Below are 19,475 nucleotides of genomic sequence, written 5' to 3'. Positions count from 1 at the left end.
TCCTCCATGACAATTCCCCACCCCACAAATCGAAGATCATGCGTGATTTTTTGGCTAGAAAATGAATCACAGTCCTTGATCATCATCCATATTCGCCAGATATGGCTCCAGCAGATTTCTGGTTGTTCCCAAAAGTTAAGTTGGCGATGAAAGGAGACCATCACGACACCATCCAGGACATCCAAAGGGAATCTACCGCAGTTTTAAATGCGATTCCACTAAAGGAGTACAGTGACTGTTTTTGAAAACTTTTCAATCAATTCCAGCTATGTACTGATTCAGAAGACTATTTTCAATAAAAAGAGAGAAATTTTGAAAAGAATTCATGTCTTGTATTTTTAATGAACACAGTCCTAACAGAACCTGGACACAATGTGTATGTTCACGTACTCCTAAGCCTAATATCTGGCTGTAATGATAACCTGTTAAAAACATAAGCATTTTTACTGATGCCTGACAAAACTAAATATCTCAATACTGTATACATACATATCAGTACTGAACTATTTTATTAAACTCTGTGAATGGATCCTAACTTTTTAAAAAGTAATGGCAAGCTTAATATCATACATTCATGATATAAAATGGAAATAGTATATTAACATGTCATGTCCAAACGAACACAAATTATTTAACATATAGGAGTCTGTATTTTATTTTAATTCGCTTAGTGGTGGGTGGAGTCCAACTGGGTCCACCTGGCACGGAGGCCACTGATTGGCCTATTGTACCTGCCCCGTGTGATTATGATGATGGAGAATTTGGTGGAATGAAAACTGGCAGGGGAAACCGAAGTACTCGGAGAAAACCCGCCCCAGCGCCACTTTGTCCACCACAAATCCCACTTGACCAGAACCGGGACCGAACCCAGGCCTCTGTGGTGGGAAGCCAGCGACTTAATTGCTTGAGCTATGGTGCAGCCCTTAGGAATCAGTATACTAATAGCATCAAATTATCATCACCTGACAAATGAATGACTCTGCTTCCATTAATACAAATTTTTACATGAACAGTATCCCCATTTACTGTTCCTTAATTTCATAATTCCACACCAACAATATCAGTGCTAATTCTATGCCATTTAAGATTTTTCTCAGCTTGGTGTTTACATCCACTGCTCCCCAGACAAAGTGTATGCAGATGCTTTGCAGTATATATAAAAACTAAGATCTCACTCCGACAATCAGTGTCTTCAGAAATTAGTGATCACAGGACTGTCAGATGATACTGTTCAACTCTTTTTGCACTTCTCTACACATACTAAAATATAAGAATGAAAGTTTACCAGCAAGATCAATAATTTCCTCTTGTGTGGCTGCACTAAGCGCATGCTCATACTCATCTCCCAAGTCAATAGTGATTTGCTCCTCTGCTTCTGCCTCCTTTGCTGATGGTGGTGGGGGAATCCACTAGATAAAATCATGAACACAAATATTATAATCGTTTCTATTCCACAATCAAGGACCCAAGTGAACTGAAATCTCAAAGCTATCATCTATTAATTCTGGGCATACTCGTACACTGCATGTGAAACTCAAAATGCACTAAAATCTTCATTGCACTGGATCTCAACACAATGTGCCTGCAAAGTTACTGTACAGTTTCTAAGCAAGCTTAGTTATTTCATAATGACTGGTGCTAGAAACATGAATGATATGTGATACAAAAGAGAAACCATTAAAAGTTACCAATATTGTTAACGTAGTTTAAAGTCAGAGGTATTTTCATAAATCTGCATACATCACAACAGAGTTCCAATTCCTACCACACCCAAGTGAGAATATCTGAGGTTACAAAAACAACACTGTCATATTTATTACTTGAACTGGCCGATATCATCATTTCTGACATTCAATACTATTTTTTTTATGTAGCCTGAGAGATAGTAGTGTAACCAAATAAGATCCAAAGATTAAGGTGCCCAAGGTTTTGAAGTCCTATTCCAATCCACTACCCTGTGAAGGGCCCACTTGGACTTTTAAGAAGTGGGAACTAGGCCTTAATCAAGCTCTGTGATTGATCAATCTTCTTCGATTTGTGATAACTAGGACCCGGATCTTTATGCACTAAAAAGCGGGAAAATATGCACCAAAAATAAAACAATATGCACTTAAGAAACAGGTCACTTTATTCAAACTCACCTATTTACATGTATCATTCACTGCAGAAAGTAGCATCACAATAGGCAACTAGAAGTCTTTCAGTTTTTTCTGGAGACAAACTGCTTCTGTTGTCCATCAAAATGACTTTATAGGCTGAGAATGATCTTTCTACATCAACTGACGTGATTGGACAATATTTATACACTGGCACCAAAGGTTTGGACCATTCATCTGGCAAAGACACCCTAATTCCACTCAAGTACTGACTAATTGACTGATTCTTTTTCAGTCCTGGGTTCGAATTCAACACCATTTCTAACTTGCATTTAATTTTGTCTCCAATTTCGCCTAGTACGAAATTCAGTGAACAAGTTGCTTTCTGAACGAGTTGAAGTGAGTCGTGAAGAAGTGCACCACAAGATTCTAAGCTCTCAATGGCTTTTGAAACTGTAGAAAAATGTGCGTGGATAAAATTCACATCTTGATAAACAGTATCACATCCAAACACCACTTTTGCTTCACAGACACATGCATACTCATCTTCAAGTTTTGTAACCACTTCTTTTACTTGATTGAAATTCTCCTGATAAAATGAAACTGTGGATATCCATGTCCCCCACCTAGTTAGGACAGGTTCAGGTGGCAGAGGAACCTGACGTAGGCAATCTTTGTAGAACTGGACACGAGCTGGTGCTTTCAGAAACAGTTTTTTTCCACTTGCAATTAAATCGTTAACAGCTGGAAACTGTGCACATACTTTTTCTGCAATACGGTCTAATCCATGAGCTAAACAGGTTATGTGTATAAGATTTGGATAAAATACTTGTAAGGCCTATGCTGCTTTCAACATACAGAAAGCACCTGTAATCATACATCCCTCGCCAAAATTATTTAACTAAGGGCATTAACAACTGATGCCTTGTTTAATCCCATGAGAGACGCTCCATCGGCGAGATACCATCCCGGGACCGTCTAGTTGTAATTCAGCGATTGTCCTCCTTAGGCTAAGGGTGCCACTATTGTTCCTAACGTCGCCGGTTTACTCCGAGTACCATAAACCCATGAACTGACCGTGTGTGAGACCGGCCAGGAAGGGTCTTGCGTGCCTTGAAGACCTAAAAAAGTTATGGGCTTCTCGAAAAATATGAATGTAGGTCAGATGCCGGGCTCGACCCTTGGCTTTCTCTTTTTATGTTTCTATTTTTTCGTTTTTTAGGCCAACTGGGGGACTGGTAAAGAGAGGGCAGTCGGTTATAGGGAGCGGAGGAGGACAGTAGTTGAATGGTAGATATAGAAGAAATACGTGTTTAACTGTAGGGTAGCGAGTAGGGCGGACGGAGCGGCTAACTTGAAGGACTATGCAAAGATTAACAGCTGAATTGAATTTTAAATTAAAAGTACGATATTCAATGTTCTGGAGATCCCGGATTTATTTACCCCGACGTGTGTTCCACTCCCATCTCCGAAGCACCCGTATCCTGTGATTAAGAACTCAAGCTCGAGCGGCAGTTGTGGCAGCTGTACTTCGGCGGATGGCTACACACCTTACAACAATTATTCTCAATTTCAGATGGCCATAGTAGTCACAGAGAATAATTTACAAATCTTGCCATTGTGCTATGGTTGGTTTTCTCTAGTACTTTGCAAGCAAGAAGATGAGGTTTGCTGAGTTCGTCTGGCTGTAGCTTAACAACTACAAAATTTGCTATGTATCGGCCACATAAATCGGTTGTCTCATCCTTAATTTCACACATATATGCAGAAATATGCTCTTACGTTTAGAATATGCAATAACAACCAAAAACCCTCAAAATATGCATTTGCATATGCGCATATGCATTTTCAAAAAATCTGGGCCCTACTGATAACATGTACAGTTCAATATGTACAAAGATTCCAAACCATTTATTTTCAACCATTTAATACAATTTATTAAAACTATACATTATGAGTCTTCACATACTCGAATTACCTGATATGTTTTGAAAATAATCATTCATCTTCAGGGGTGTATAATTAGTAGTGTACATATAGTATATATGCACTACTATAGTATATATAGCATAATGCACAGTTACAGAGTTATAACAACTTGTATTCAACTAAAAATAAATACATTTTGCATGGAATATAATGGTAAGGACATAAAATTAAAACACAGAGAGGGTGTTTATGAACATCTAAATGAATATTTTCTGCGAAGATAGATCATATGGAAGAACTTCACACCTTCAGGAATCCCCATTCCCGGACACTACCCTCATACTTTTACCTATGTCAAATGAGTAATGTTGAGAGTGGATATTGCTAATTTGGATTTTTTTAAACAAAAGAATCAGAGCTACAGCTGAGACTCTGTCTGGTGTCACATGGATTACAATACTAAATGGACATGTGCAAGGTGACAAATTGGGCTCACACTCAACTTCATTAACAACACATAATATTTTAAGTTTCTCTTACATACTCATACATTAATCAACCAATGATTCTGAAAACAACGAAATCTCTACTGATCCATTATGTCACAGAGAATGACGCTCACCTTCTTCCCTCTGATAGTGCCTGGAACATATGGTTTCAGTTCTGGCTTATCTGGTGTTTCCAGAGCCTGTTTGTTGATGTGCTCAATCAGTTTCTTCCGATTCAGTGGGCCAGTGGGATCCTTGTCACATGCATAGCTACATCTCTGTGATGGCGGCAGAAGGTTATCCTGTGATGCATCAAGTCAGCATTATTAATTGTGAATCTATATCATAATTGTGTAAAGAGACTATCAACATTTGCGGTCATTAATTCTCAATGGCCTTCGTTATTCTTAGAGGTCAGGATAGCTCAGTCACTAAATTGACTGGCTATGGTCTGGATAAACAGACTTTTACTTCCAAACTGGTAAAAATTTCTATCTTTGCCACTATGTTCAGACCAGCTCTGGGGCCCACTCAGCCTTCCAATCATTGGCTAACAGGCATAGGCAGCATGGTTCTTACACTGGGGGTGAGGGTGACCACTTACTTCCATCAAATGCCAAGGTAAAGAATATGTGGAGCTTTCCTTTCACTCTCCCATATGCAATCATGATGTGAGATGCCTAAACTTTTCTGGCCATGTGTTGCATTATTGTAACAGAATGTGCACATGGTACACCTGGTTAGAGTTTTTCAACACTTATGCCATTATTGCCACATTTAAATACAACTGCCAGCCCCACTGAGCCAGATGAAATTCCATATTCCTGAAGAACAAAATGCCACCCCTTCCATCTCCAGTTCAAAATTCATCCACTGGCTCCATAGTGCTGGATGATTTTAAATCCCTTATTCCTAGACTATTAAGTGTAATCAAGTTCAGAATGCTCATGACCTCACCGGAATATCAGCAAATATACATTTCAAGTTCTGCTCTAAATCTACTCAATTAAATAAATATACAAATAATGAAATATAAAAATAAAGGCATTAAATGTAATTGTCAGTCAAGTGAAACAAGGGTGAAAGGAACAGATTAAATAAAAATGAAACTGGTATCAATATATAATGTCAAAATCTTTACTACAAGAATGTTTTCTGAACAGGACGCAAGAAGGACCTATCTATTACAGTGACTGATGATAAGTATGTGAAAACATATGGTCCAAAGAACATGTACCTCAAAAAATTCTATCCTTAGTTCCCATCTCAAAGAGCACAGAACTATTTAGCAGGAGGCCCATTAAAATAAACTGTGTTTCACAGTAATGATGTGGGTTTTATTAATGTTCTTGGAATCTTTCCCAGCAATTTTAATTGCTCTGTATTCTACATACAATGTAATAGAATTTACCCAGTTTTAAAGTCAAAGAGACAATTATGTTGTTCAACGCATCAAAATATATGAGACATTAAAAAAATTGTTACTACAAAGCATCCCAATATTTTCTGCCTTTTAATGTACTCATTAACGCTCAGTCACTGGCACCACAGGGAAAGCATGCTATTTACTGGTATCCAAAGGGAGAAGTGACATGTACTTAGTCCACAATACAATTAAAATAGTAACACCCCTTCATATGAGTTTGTCAGCTGCTCTAGAAGGCCTAGTTCCTGTAACACCATCAACAAAATTAATGCAGACAGAACACAGTATGGAAAGAATAAATGATACTATACAACAAAAAATGAGATGTAACCTTACTACCTAATATAATTTTATCTAGATTACATATGGAATATATTCTCTAACATATACAGTATATACCAGTATATAAGGGCTAATAAAATGTGTGAATCATTTCATGACAGTAGCAATATCCTGTAAACACATTAATTTTTAAGGGCCAGGAACAAAAATAAAACTAATATAAAATAATGGCTCTATCCAGCATAGCTTCTCAAAATGAGCTATATGTGCAGGTGAAAATATGATACATCTTGGCAGTTTTAGAGAATCTTAGATAAGTAAAATGACGGCCTGAGTATGAGGCAACTCGCACTGAAACATGTTACCGTAAGGCTCTAAATGCTGTTCAATAAGTCTTGTGTTTTGACTGAAAGTGAAGTCTAAAAGTGTGAAAGATATACAACAGGCATGCCCAGTGTAGATTCAATTCTGATGAGCTCTCTAGACATGGTTATTAATCTTTGTTTCTGCAAACAACCAACTGATGCCATATCCTGGCCATCAGTATTACAAGTAGTATCATTAGTGACAATACTGTTGTTACTATTAAGGCAATAACCATTACCATAAGAAAGAACAGTCTGAACAGACTATTAAAACACCTATTCTTAATTAACATATCTAAGCTTTTCTTCATCTGTGACCAAGAAATTGCAGTTGTACTTTGAAATATCTCTTCATGGCACAGTGCCATGTGCCTCTAACACAGGTATTCACTAACTTCATCTTAACCACTGTAGTATGTTGGTATCTATCTGTATCACTTCCTCAGCATTCAACGCCTCAGTTATTTTCACAGTACACTCTTGAATTCTGCTTGGCTTTTAGAATAAACATAGGTTGTCTTCCTGACATCCTATTCACTAACTGAATGATATTTGAAATAAAGACGTGGTGTGTTTTCTTGCTGACAGAAATTACAGTATTAAACATTATGTATATGAGCCTTTAACATTTTATAAGGAAATGACTCGCAAACAAATCTGGAACTTAAACTCTACACGTTTGTTGACGAAAATGGGAAAACTGATGACCAATCTGTACACAAATCAACTGTGCTAAGAACTAGAACGCTAAATAGTAAAAAGAGGAAAACTCAAAGAAACCTAGCATAACATAACCTAAAGTGCTATACATCACATGGCACAGTCACTGTGTTTTGGTTTTGTAATTAAATTCATTGTAGCAGATTTATTAATTGCTACCTGATCTTATACTCAAACATCTATTATGAAACGATTCTGTGTACTCACATCTGGATCCACTTCCTTGGCAAGAATGTTTATTTCCTCTGGGGACAGCTGGGACAATAACGTATCAACATCCACATCATCGTAAGCACTCAGGTCCTTTCCATATAGTTTCTGGTTTGTTGTCATTGTGGTTGTCGTCGTAGTCGACGAAGTCTGAAATATATAAATAATCTTTCTCAGAATTTCAACTGATGCCTCTGGACTCTTTCTGTGTTATCCTCTGTTCTCTCCACACTAACACGCAAAATTTGGCGCAAGGATGACATTTCATTCTACTTAAGACCATAAATGCCTTCCTCTCTTAGCCATAATTTGCGAGTACACTTCTAGAGTGTGGGAATGAACTGCCACAAAAGAATACACTAATTTCTCCGACAACCTCAAAACCTAAATCACTGTCTTGAACAGGGTCAACGAAGACTTCGCCTAGTCTTCCTATAAAGTAACAAAACTATTTGGGGCTTAATATCTCCGCGTGAATTTGTACGCCCAACCGTAACTGTCATTTAACCAATACAGAGATGGCTCTTTAAACACTCATAATCAACGAAGAATGAGGAAGCCAACACCCTATGGCATAAATTAGTGGGTCACGATCGATGAAACACCATTGTCAAAAACCAGGTGCTGCAATTGATACCATTTATATCATTTCAAGCGCACAAATTCCTATCGATGACATATTGGCACCACTTTTAAGTCCTAATAATCACCGGCAGGATGTATCACTAGTCAATATACTTTACTTACGCTTAAATATATTTGGCACACCTGCGCCCTACACTACGTAACACCAAGAGATTTTTACATTCAGCAACACATCATCCTCTCCCCCTTCAACGCCTTCAACGTTTCGCACTCGACGAGAGAGTATCACTAGATATCAACTAGTGGGAAGTAATCTTTGACGCCATATTTGGTCATAATGACGTAAACTTCGATATGTCGACAAACATGTTACAGCCATTTTCATTCTCTGTGACTCCAAAAGCGCATATTTATTGAAACCGTACTTACAACGTTACTGTCAGCTATTTTCATGCAACGCTTAAAATGTATCAATAGCCTATGGTATCCGTAAATCCGAGTATAATGTACAAAGTGAAATCCAACAGTCCTTTCACTTTTTTTTATTCGTTGACATACATTCTTTGCACTAATGAACACACATCGAAGAGTCGTGCTAGTCAAATCGTTCGTGCTTTTCTTCTCCCAAGCCATGTACAGGATCTGGAATCAAATTTGGCAACAGAGGTCGTCGTTGTTATTGGAATTTTTATTTTTAATCAAATTGAACTGTCCTATCACTTGTAGAAGGTCTTTATGTAGGACATAAATTATGTTAGTACTTAATTTACAGAATCACACATAATAAAAGATTACAACTAAACATGAGACACAGACTCCTTAGTACCGGATTCTTATTGGGCATTTGATTGTTATCCATCCAGTCACGAGATTCCTAGCTTTTATGGAATCTAGAAAAATGCCATTACACAGAATCATAAGACAGATGAAACGATTACACACCTTCAAGATCCGTTTTAATATTATGCTACTAATCTTCTTTTGCGTATCCGAAGTGACCTTTTCTTTTGAAGTTTACCGATGAAAGCTCTGCACTTATCATTTCTATAAGCTCGTTAAATGCTCCACTCTTAAAAGAGAAGACGCTATTCTATCCTCAATAAATTTCACTATGGGTCCCTGTTTTCCAGAAAATTTTTATCCTAGTCCATAAATTGATGGGAGTCAGGTCGGAACATGACGTTCTTACTATTAATTGTTTTTAAAACAACAACGAAACTAAATTAGAAAATACGTGTTCTCCAAACTGCAAGCATGGTAATGGTAATTAATTTTTAATTCGGATAGTGGGGGGTGGAGTCCAGCTGGTTCCACGAAGCACGGCGGCCACTGATTGGCCTATTGTACCTGCCCCGTGTGATTATGATGATGGAGAATTTGGTGGAATGAAGATTGGCATGGGAAACCGAAATACTCGGAGAAAATCTGCCCCAGCGCCACTTTGTCCACCACAAATCCAACTTGACCAGACACGAGTTCGAACCCGGGCCGCCGCGGTGGGAAGCCAGCGACTAACCGCTTGAGTTATGGCGCTGCCATGGTAATGGTAATCAGAAAGAACAGATGAATCTTCATATCGGAAAGCACTGAACGACTGCATCATATTCAACGAACCACAAGTTCACCTCCTACTGATTTCTGCAGCTGATGTGAGTAGCCGAGAAACATGTTAATTCCAAATAGATTCTAAAGCGTTCTGACAATGATGTATAACACTCAAAATTACTGAGTTTTGGTTCATCTTGTGGTCCAAATACCCAGTAATTCTGAGAATTATTTCCAACATTTGTTTCTATACGGCATCGCTAGTTATTCCTAAATTGATACTATATTCTGGTCGAAATTTCAATAGGAACTAGGAATGACAGTGCAGTGATCACTTTCAAGTGCAAGTGAAGATGTTTCGAATGATTACTCTTACCGCCAAAGATGTCTGAAGAATTTCGTAGAAATTTAAATATTTCATCACATATAGCCGCAGTGGAGTGGCCGGATTACTAATTGTGATATTAAATGGAAAAATTCATTGTACTTCGTGGTAAATATTTTCCAACATATTCAGTTACTCTGGCACTCGCTACTTGTCTTTGCATTGGGGATAGCAGAGCTCTCGGTCCAGCTTCCCTCGGGGCCGGATTTAAGAGGAAACTGCCGGGGTGATCGCCCCGGGCCTCCACACAACATAAATAGAATCCACAGGTTTTATCCAGAAATATTATTTTCTAAAATCACGAAAATTTATTGTTCATTTTAGTTATAATAACGAATAAGAAAAAAGTAACACACAAAATTTGTTGTTGCTGATATAGGCTTCCAAATTCTGATCCCCCCCCGCACAACTCTAAAGGGACACGCGATAGCGTAGTTGGTTGAGGCACTATGCTACAAGGCGGAAGGTCGCGGGTTCGAGTCCAGATGAGATGGATTTTTTTTTTTTCAAATTTACCTAATTTATCCGCACTATGGCCTTGGGGTCGACTCAGCTTGCAACAGAAATGAGTACCAGGAATCGTCCTGGGTGTAAAAGGCGGCCGGCGCGTCGCGGTGGCAACCCTACCCCCTCTGTGAGCCGACTGTCTGGATAATGTGGGAGCCTCGACGTCTCACAACCGTATGTGCCTTCACGGCTTGTTACAGGGATAGTTTTTACCTCAACTGTAAATCCGACCCAGAGCTTTCCCCTTATTCTTCCGCCTCGGCCACGCATATTAGTCGCCTGCATACAGCAAATGGACTGATGAACATGTATGAAAATGCCACGGCAGAATATTTATTTCAGAATGCCGCATTTGCTTCCTTCCCGGCTTCATATTCTGTCATCGTCCCAAGATGATTTTTTCTAAAAAATGTATACATTCTTGATTGCATAAATCAATAATATAAATCTTTTAATGGATTTGAATTACAATAAATAGGAGCATATGACAAATCTTCAGGCTCTGTTGACATCTTATGTAGGCCTCTTGCGTTGCAATCCTTCTGACGAAAACTGTCATGCGCAGCAAACTTGCTGACGTCAGTATGCGCACCAATTATTCTCCTATCATAATGACAGGTCCTACAGCCTGTACAGCCCTTTGGGCCTTGGCCGCTCTTTCAGTTTCTGCACACAGTCGGTAGGACCCCTTGGATGGGGGATCAGTCCGTCGCAAGGCCGTTACGTATTCACAGAACAACATAAATACAGAATAAACGCACACATATATAAATGTCTCGAGTGGGATTCAAACCCAAATATTGTTAGAGCGATCATATCAGGGCGAAAGTCACGGAGAGGGGGTGCAGTGTTAAAGGAAGGAGTACAGAAAAAACTACACTGAAGAAAAGAGCTTAATAAACTAAAAGTTACATAAAATTGGTGTAACAATGTGAACTAGATTCCTTTGGCTCAGGACAGCGATCAGTGGAATATCCAACCAGCGATATTTTTCATTTGCCTGTGTAATTTTTCTTCTATTTATTAAAATAAATACATAGAATGCCGAATTAGTTTATTAATGCAAAACACATCCTAATTTGTACGAATATTATGTATCTGGATTATATCCGTCGTCCTGTTTTTATCTAAACACACCGTCCTGTTTATTTTCTAAAACACAACGTTTCGGAGACTGAATTCTGTCTCCATCTTCAGGTAAAACCTACTCGATTGGGGCCAATTGATAGATCTATTCCCTATCTCCGGAAAATAAAAATATAAACAGGACGTTGTTTTAGATAAAGACAGGACGACGGATAATGTCCAGAAACATAATATTTGTATTAATGTACTATCGTCACAAAATTTTAGATCTTATTTAGATCTTAATTAACTGGGAGTGGAACGAAGAGATGCATACCTTATACTCATAAAAGTTATCCCTGTGCTTAGCTAATTAAGCAATACATCATGAAGGCGTATGGGGGAGTGGGTGTATAGATCCACATTTTCTTGACATCAATACTAGTTTAAGGTGAGTGGCAGCTTATCGCCCCGGCCGATTTACACCCCCCCCCCCCCCGGTTCCCATTGGATAGGAGGTGGGGTGGACCCCAGACCCGGTCTGGACGACGTGAAGAAGAGAAAATTTTTGACCCTACCGGAACTCGAACCCCGACCTCTCGTCCAGCCCGAAGCTAGTCGCTATGCTGACCATACTGACTACGCTATCCCAGCTCGCGCCATATACTCGTACAACAGAAAATGTCACTCTGGTTGGATATGGTCCCTCTGATCGCTATCCTGAATCAAATGAACATATAATTCAAAAGTGCGAGAAACACAGATACTTTATTGCCATTAACATGAATTGGAGCACATCTTATCGAAAGAGGTTAGGTCCGAATAGGATAGGTATTAACAACTACATACTTCATATAATCAGCCATAAACCTAGCAGCACAGAAAATGATGAGATAAGCCAATTAAACGGTTAAAAACCTCATGTAAACACATGTTTGGGAATTATTTGAAAGATGTTTTTAGTCATTTGTTAAATCAAAATAAATGCTTTCATTAATATACTTACAACAAAGAAACAATTCTAATTTGTTCACAGGAGAAGAAAACTGCTTCAAGCCAAACGCATCATAAAACGTAGATAATTTCCGGCCAGATTTGTCGTTCTCACTGTCGTAAGAGCCAAGATTATTGACTGCCGAGGTGCGACTGCGTGTAGTATGGTAGATGGATACCTGAGGAACCTGCTACCTCCATCTTCGGGGTACAAAAGCGATTCCTCTTCCTCGAAGATGGATACGGCAGTTTCCTCCGACACGACGGTCCCCTCTGCCAAATCATACAGCGTCGCATCCCAGAAGACCATTATCATGGAGTATTTCTTAATTAGCTAAATGATTATTAATTTTTTCAAGAGGACTCTGTTCGAATGAGTTATTACTCTGCTTCTGACACATGCCCAGCAAACCAAAGAATAATAGGAAATTCCTATATATCTGTAGCGAATTGCATTCTCCATTTTTTTTTCCTTGGCACTACAGCCCCAGTGGGCCTAGGCCTACCTCCATGAACTTCTCCATTCACTTCGTTTTTTTTTAGATCTTAGACGTTCGGTGGGACTCCTTGGGCGGGTGATCAGCTCGTCGCAAGGCCTCTACTTGTACACAAACACAGAAAAACGCACACATACAAACTAAACATCCATGACCTGAGTGGGATTCGAACCCACGATCCCGGCTTCTGAGCGAGCGAAGACAGTGCACGCTTTAGACCTTAAACAAATCGTGCAAATTTTCCGCTTCTTGACAAGTTGGTATCTTCTGTGAAGAAGGCATTTCTTAAAGCGCCATAGAGAAAAGAAGTCTTTGAAGCAGTAGCACCCAGCGTTCCACTTCCGCCAGAACCAATTTTACCGCGCCGGGGCACGTGGCTGTGTGCAGCGAGTTATTATACCGAACATTTAGAAACAGTTAGGAATGTCGTGAATACATTTGATCCCAAAAGTGTAGCATCAATTCAAATTTCCCAAGATGAACTAAAAAAACGCAGAACTATAAACTAATCTTTCCTACGAGTATATAACTGCTCACCTCTTTCATCTTCCATCCGCCATTTCTTCACTGGAGGCAAGCAATAGCAATACTACTTTGTATCAGTCGTTAAGTGTGTTCAAAACCACTGTTTCCAAATTGAATTCGGTTCCTGGATGAATTGGTGAAGTAGTAAATGAAAAAGTACACAGCATTATTTAAAAAAATCCAGGATATGAACAAATTCGTGAAATTGAAGAAGTTTTANTTTTTATACACTAAAATCTTGTTAAGATATTCGTCTTATAGTCCCCAATTCAAAGCCGCGCATGGTTCCTCCACTATGGGAGTCGTTCCTCTTATAATCCGTGTATACTCCGAAACATGTTGTGAAATAACAGGTGAAATTGAGTGCACTACAAGACGGACACGGCATACATATCATGGACAAAAAAATAACTAACAGTGGAGCAAATAGCAGCTTTTGTACATGCGCCCTTAAGTTCCTGTGAGGTGGAAAGAAGTTTTTCCCGCTATAAGGACATCTTTCGAGACAATAGGAGGCGACTAACTATGGAAAACCTAAAACATTTAGTAATTGTGAACTGCAACAGAAAAGAGGTTGAAAATTCGGAGAGTTAAATGTACCATTTTTTTTTAAATTTGTAAAGAAATATGTTGGCTTTGTTGCATGATTTGTATTTAAGTATAGTTTTTATTGCAAGTGAATCATTCAGTGATTACATAAAATGAACTTAAATATTGATTTGTTGGTCTTAAAATAATGGAAAATCAATTTTAATACTTTGTATAAATTGTTATGTGCATATTTTAGTGCATATTTCGGAAGCTTTTCATGCATAAATGCATACATATTTAAGGAATTATTAGGGCATAAAAATCCGGTCCCTAATTATTATGCATCCTATACACAAAGTCCATACATACGAGACAGTCCTAGTGCAGGTCCGTCTGTCAGCATGTTTTATGTTCGCAACTACTGAACGAATTTCAATTAAATCCAATGTTGATGGCCTCAAGCGAGAATTGGGCGAATTTAATTTTGATACACATCAGCCAAGCATTAACCGTGCGTTACTTCGGGCGCAAATAAAACTTTTATTAATTTTCTCAAATACGATTCATCATAAGCGTATCGATACACGACATAAAATACAAACGTCTTTCAGTGTTAATACAAGGACCGTTGCGCGAAACATTTATCAGCAGAATAGATAGTTAACGAAATACAAACAAAAACGTAGCGTGATTTCTATAGTGTGAGTAGTTTTGCGACCGCCTCTGTGGTCTAGTGGTCAGAGTTCCTGACTACAGATCCGGAGGTCCCGGGTTCGATTCCCTGCACTATCAGATTTTCTGAGAAGTAGTGGGTCTGGAACGGGTTCCACTCAGTCTCATGAGGATGATTGAGGAGCTATTTCAAGGAAATAGTGGCTCCGGTCTAGAAATCCGAAATTAATGGTTGTGGGGATTCTTTGCGCTGACCACGCGACACTCTCTATCCGTTAAAGCTGGCACTAACTGCGCCGACAAACGGCGGTCGCTCGGTCGGTATAGTTCGCTTGCGGACTCAAGTTTGTTCTCTCCTTTTTTTTTTTTAGTAGGTCTGCAACAACGGAGTTGTGTTTCACGTGCATTAACATCAGGATCAGTAGAAGAAAGTAAAATCGGAAGCAGCATTTGAAATATAAGTGGACATAGTTTTTTTTAATTCGTTTAGCAGGGGGTGGAGTCCAAGTAGGTCCACTCGGCAAAGCGGCCACTGATTGGCCTATTGCATGTGATTATGATGATGGAGAATTTGGTGAAATGAAAATTGGCAGGGGAAACCGAAGTAGACGGAGAAATCCCGCCGCAGCGCCACTTTGTCTACCACAAATCCCACTTGACCAGACCCGGGATCGAACACGGTCCGCCGCGGTGGGAAGCCAGCGACTAACCGCTTGAGCTATTGCGCGGCCAAGTGGACTTAGTTAAAATATACCTTTCTATTTTTTTTTAATTTAATCACTCAGTAAATTTACTGGTAGCTTCAGAAGACAACATTACTCTTTGTTCAATTTGCTACCTGAAAATACAACAATCGTAGTCAGAAACTTCGCTCAATTACAGGGCATAATGATGTACATGAACTGTAAACCGTTTAAATTCCGATAAACGTAACAAATATAACCTAACTGAGACAACTTTTAACACCCTCTGTTATTACGTGACTGCTACTGTGTTCTTATAAAGTTTCTGCTCTGGGGTTCCTTGGTTGGGCATTTGTGTATCGTTATCAGCTGTTCATAGTAATGTTAATCATGTAAGGTCAAGGCCACCTGTTATAATCAAAGCTGGCGGCAGAGATGAAAGAGTCGTCTGCCGGCTGATCAGCGGGTGGTGAAGAAAACATCGCAAAGCCAAGAATAGCGAATACTGGCGGGAGGGGGACAAGGCGGGGGGCGCACGCCGAGGGAGTGGCAGCCGGCCAACACCCTATACTTGGTGATCTGTGCACTAGATTATTTATAGTGATAGAGAGAAAGAGACAGAGGCTGGACTGCGGCCACTGGCCTTCCGCGTGCCTCCTCAACATGGCGCACATCCGACATGACCCCGTGGTCAGGAGTCCTCCTTGTGACAACAATTACATGTCAGAGAGTTTTGACCTCCCCTCCCCGATCTAAATTCCTGTCTGTGACTCTGCGACATGCATAGGTGTACTGACATATCGTTACTTACGAGTACCACCACTGTCTTCAGCAAATGCACTAGCATGGCGACGATTGTTGGCGACCGTGAGTAAGTTAAGAATTTGGGCTCACCTACACGATACCCTCTAACCTGTTCAACCCAGCAATTGTAAATACACCAGAGATACTCGTACGTTAGTAATCGATTATTTAAACCAGAGAAACTGTGCTCATGTTATACTTATTCTGCTTTACTAAAGTCGCAACTGCTTGACAACGGAAAAGTGTTTAATTTTCTTACTTACTCATGGAGCTGAGCGCTTTTCTACGAGCCGCCGATCCTGCAGCTACTCAAGAATTTCCCAGCATTTTATGGAACGCGAAGGTTCATTATCGTGTTCACAGAAGCCTTCCACTGGTCCCTATTCTGAGCTAGATCAATCCAATCCATACCATCCCATCCTATCTCTTTAAGATCCATTTTAATATTGTCCACTCACCTACGCAAAGGTGTTAAATTACTTAATATATTAGGTACAGCAAGAGATTACAGCTATTACAAATAGACAGGTTTGTGTGTATGGAAAAAATCTATAAAATTATTAACGTGTCCAGTAAATTTGGGCTACCTAAAGGCAGAAAGTTAAGGTTGACCAACATGCCAACAAACTTCTACGGGCCAAATCATATTCTGGGCAATTTTAATTAAGAGCGCATCTCGAAGCCTGATTACTGCCTAATTTTAATAATACCTTCATATCTACGCGTAAGCCTCCCATGTTTGGTTTCTCTTCTACTTTTTTAGACAGAATTCTGCATCCACGTACAACACTTCTCGTTTCCTTCATGAGTGCTATAGACTCGCACACCGGCCGTCGCATCCTTCCTCACTTAATTACCTAAATGAGTACTGATTTTAGGCTTGGAGGTGATGATGATGCTCTTTATGGATCATTGCACGTTGTGTAAGCGACTGTTTTGTCAATGTTTCGAAACAACTTGTAGCCTTCAACTTCCTGACAGAAGAGTTAATCGAGCGGGAAAATGGTTCCTGTTACATAACGTGACAAAATGGAAAATGTTTGCCCTTACGTCATTTTAAGGGTAACGGGTTCCCTTTGGCTCTCGCATAGCCCAAAACGTGCCATCCTTCTCTGTATATCACGCATCATATTCCCTCTCGACTTACTTTCTTGCCGTGAAGATGGAGGCAGTGGGTTCCGCCGGAAAGTTGGACACACAGAGTGAGCTTTCACATGGCCCCAGTCACCCGAATCACATCAACATCACCGTAATAATATTAGGAAAAGGGTACGACCTACTAAGATGCCCATTATGTAACGACCCCCAATCCTTTATTACGTCACCTCACTCAGGTCGAAATAAATTAGTCCTTATTATCATACTTAATTAATATTCTTTCCCGGCAGTTAGTGACTAAGTTTCATACTCATATACAATTAATATTTTATATATATTAGGGTTTGAAACAGGAATAGAAGATAAACAATTCTGCGCTGAATAGCAGTATGTATGTCAATACTTAAGCATCTTCTTAATTTCATAATAATTTCGTGAGTTATTGTCATTTTCAAATATCTTAAAGACATAAATCACTCAAGTATTAATATTACTTGCTTTATTATGTATGTTAGGCATACGTAGTCGACTTACTTACTCCTTGGCCCTAAGTTCCTCTAAGAACCTTGGTCTCCTTTACAGCAGATCCTCATTATTATCCATTATTTGCGGTTAACTAACTAGCTTATTATTCTATTGTTACGTAATTGAGTTGTCTGCATATTGTTAGAGATGCTTGTAACGGCCTACTCGCACATCTGCCACCTATTATGAGCAAGGCCAATCTTCCCTTTCAAGGAACATGAAAGAACGTATATTGTCAACTTAAAGTGAGGTATCTCTTGTAAGCTCTCATTCTAGTGGAAGAGCCGGACGCTCCTCTTATCAGGTCGGGTTGACGTATAACCCGTTACGCTCGCTTCATGTAAGCGTTCTCTAGAAAACCCACCGCACTGCATTATCTAACATATATTTTTATAAGAACTGGGAACCTCATATATTGACGAGGAAACTATTTGGACTTAATAGAGAGGAAATGACAACAGGATAGAGATAATTACACAATGAAAGCTTAAAAATTTGCGTTGTAATGATTGAGATGGGCTGTAGCACGAACGGAAGCTGTGAAGAATGAGTACAGAAGTTTAATGGAAAACCTGAAACAGAAAGACCAACAGGGGGACGCAGGGAAGATGATATTAAAATTGGTCTTAACTAAACAGGACGAATTCTGTGGACTGTATTCGTACGGCACAGGATAGGTTCTTACGAGGGCGGTAGGGAAATTCTGGCTTCCGTACAAGCAAGTAATTTTTTCGACCAACTGAACGACTATTAATTTACAGAGAAATATTCTTCTCAGTGGAGTTAATTTAGTTAGTATCGACTTCGAAATAATATTTGATTTTCTATTTAAAATTAAAAATTTTCTTCAGCTCCTTAAAAGTCTTTTCTGACTCACAACTAATTCTAGAACTAAGAATCCATTAGAACTTTTAGACAGTTGGTACTCCTGTGAAAGGGGACATTATGCGAAATTAATGTACAATAGATCAATAAAGCTCAAGCTGAAAAGGCCAGCAGTTTGGCCCACTCTTTATGCATCTGCAAGTATGTAATATGAAATAAGAAATTTTACAACCATCCTCCCCTTCAGTTTGAGAAAATCATGAGGAATTGTAGACAGACAGTAACGCTCTAAGTAAACTGTGACGTGACTTGCCTCAGACTAACCTTCTCAGACAGGACATTCTAATTACTAGCTTAAGGTGATACCTAGGGTCGTCGCCCAGAATATTACACCGTCTGTTCGTGACATTAACCCTCGAAGACGCTTTGGTGCGACAGCTAGTTCATGTGGCCAGCTGAGCAGAAATCCCTTTATGTTTCCGCCAATTCACAACAAAAATAAATTAGACTCTACAAGACAGCAACGATGGTCGCTAATGCAGAGCTCGTGTTCAGCCCATTTATACCATTAAAATGTTCCGCACATGTGGCTCCGTGAAAAATGTTACGCAGAATCAAGGTCTGCTACTACGTGTAAGAAACGAGGTAGCGTCAAGGTGAAGCATCTGTCTCGCAGTCCGAAGATTTTGGAATCGAAATGAGGAACACATACAATCCTG

At 39.4% G+C, this 19,475-nt stretch overlaps 1 protein-coding gene across 9 annotated transcripts in view; it reads right to left on the bottom strand.

Annotated features, from left to right (window-relative positions):
• LOC111861617 (tropomodulin) overlaps positions 1-19,475 on the bottom strand; it is a 154,399-nt gene that overhangs the window by 40,095 nt on the left and 94,829 nt on the right. For 8 of the 9 annotated variants that reach the window (XR_002842277.2, XM_023846323.2, XM_023846329.2 and 5 more), the window contains exons 2-4: positions 7,514-7,666; positions 4,648-4,815; positions 1,286-1,409 (exon numbers count right to left, since the gene is read on the bottom strand). Coding sequence is in view for 8 of the 9 variants with exons in the window: in XM_023846323.2 (XP_023702091.1) it covers positions 1,286-1,409; positions 4,648-4,815; positions 7,514-7,666 (445 nt within the window). In the remaining variant the exon portion in view is untranslated. Of the gene's footprint in view, positions 1-1,285; positions 1,410-4,647; positions 4,816-7,513; positions 7,667-8,263; positions 8,377-19,475 lie in introns of those variants that run through there. The other variant, XM_023846330.2, reaches the window with a different exon arrangement.

This window comes from Cryptotermes secundus, unplaced genomic scaffold (assembly GCF_002891405.2).
Source record: "Cryptotermes secundus unplaced genomic scaffold, Csec_1.0 scaffold43, whole genome shotgun sequence".
Classification (NCBI taxonomy): Eukaryota; Metazoa; Arthropoda; class Insecta; order Blattodea; family Kalotermitidae; genus Cryptotermes; species Cryptotermes secundus.
The sequence above is the reverse complement of the archived record's forward strand: the minus strand, read 5'-3'. Positions and strand labels throughout refer to the sequence as shown.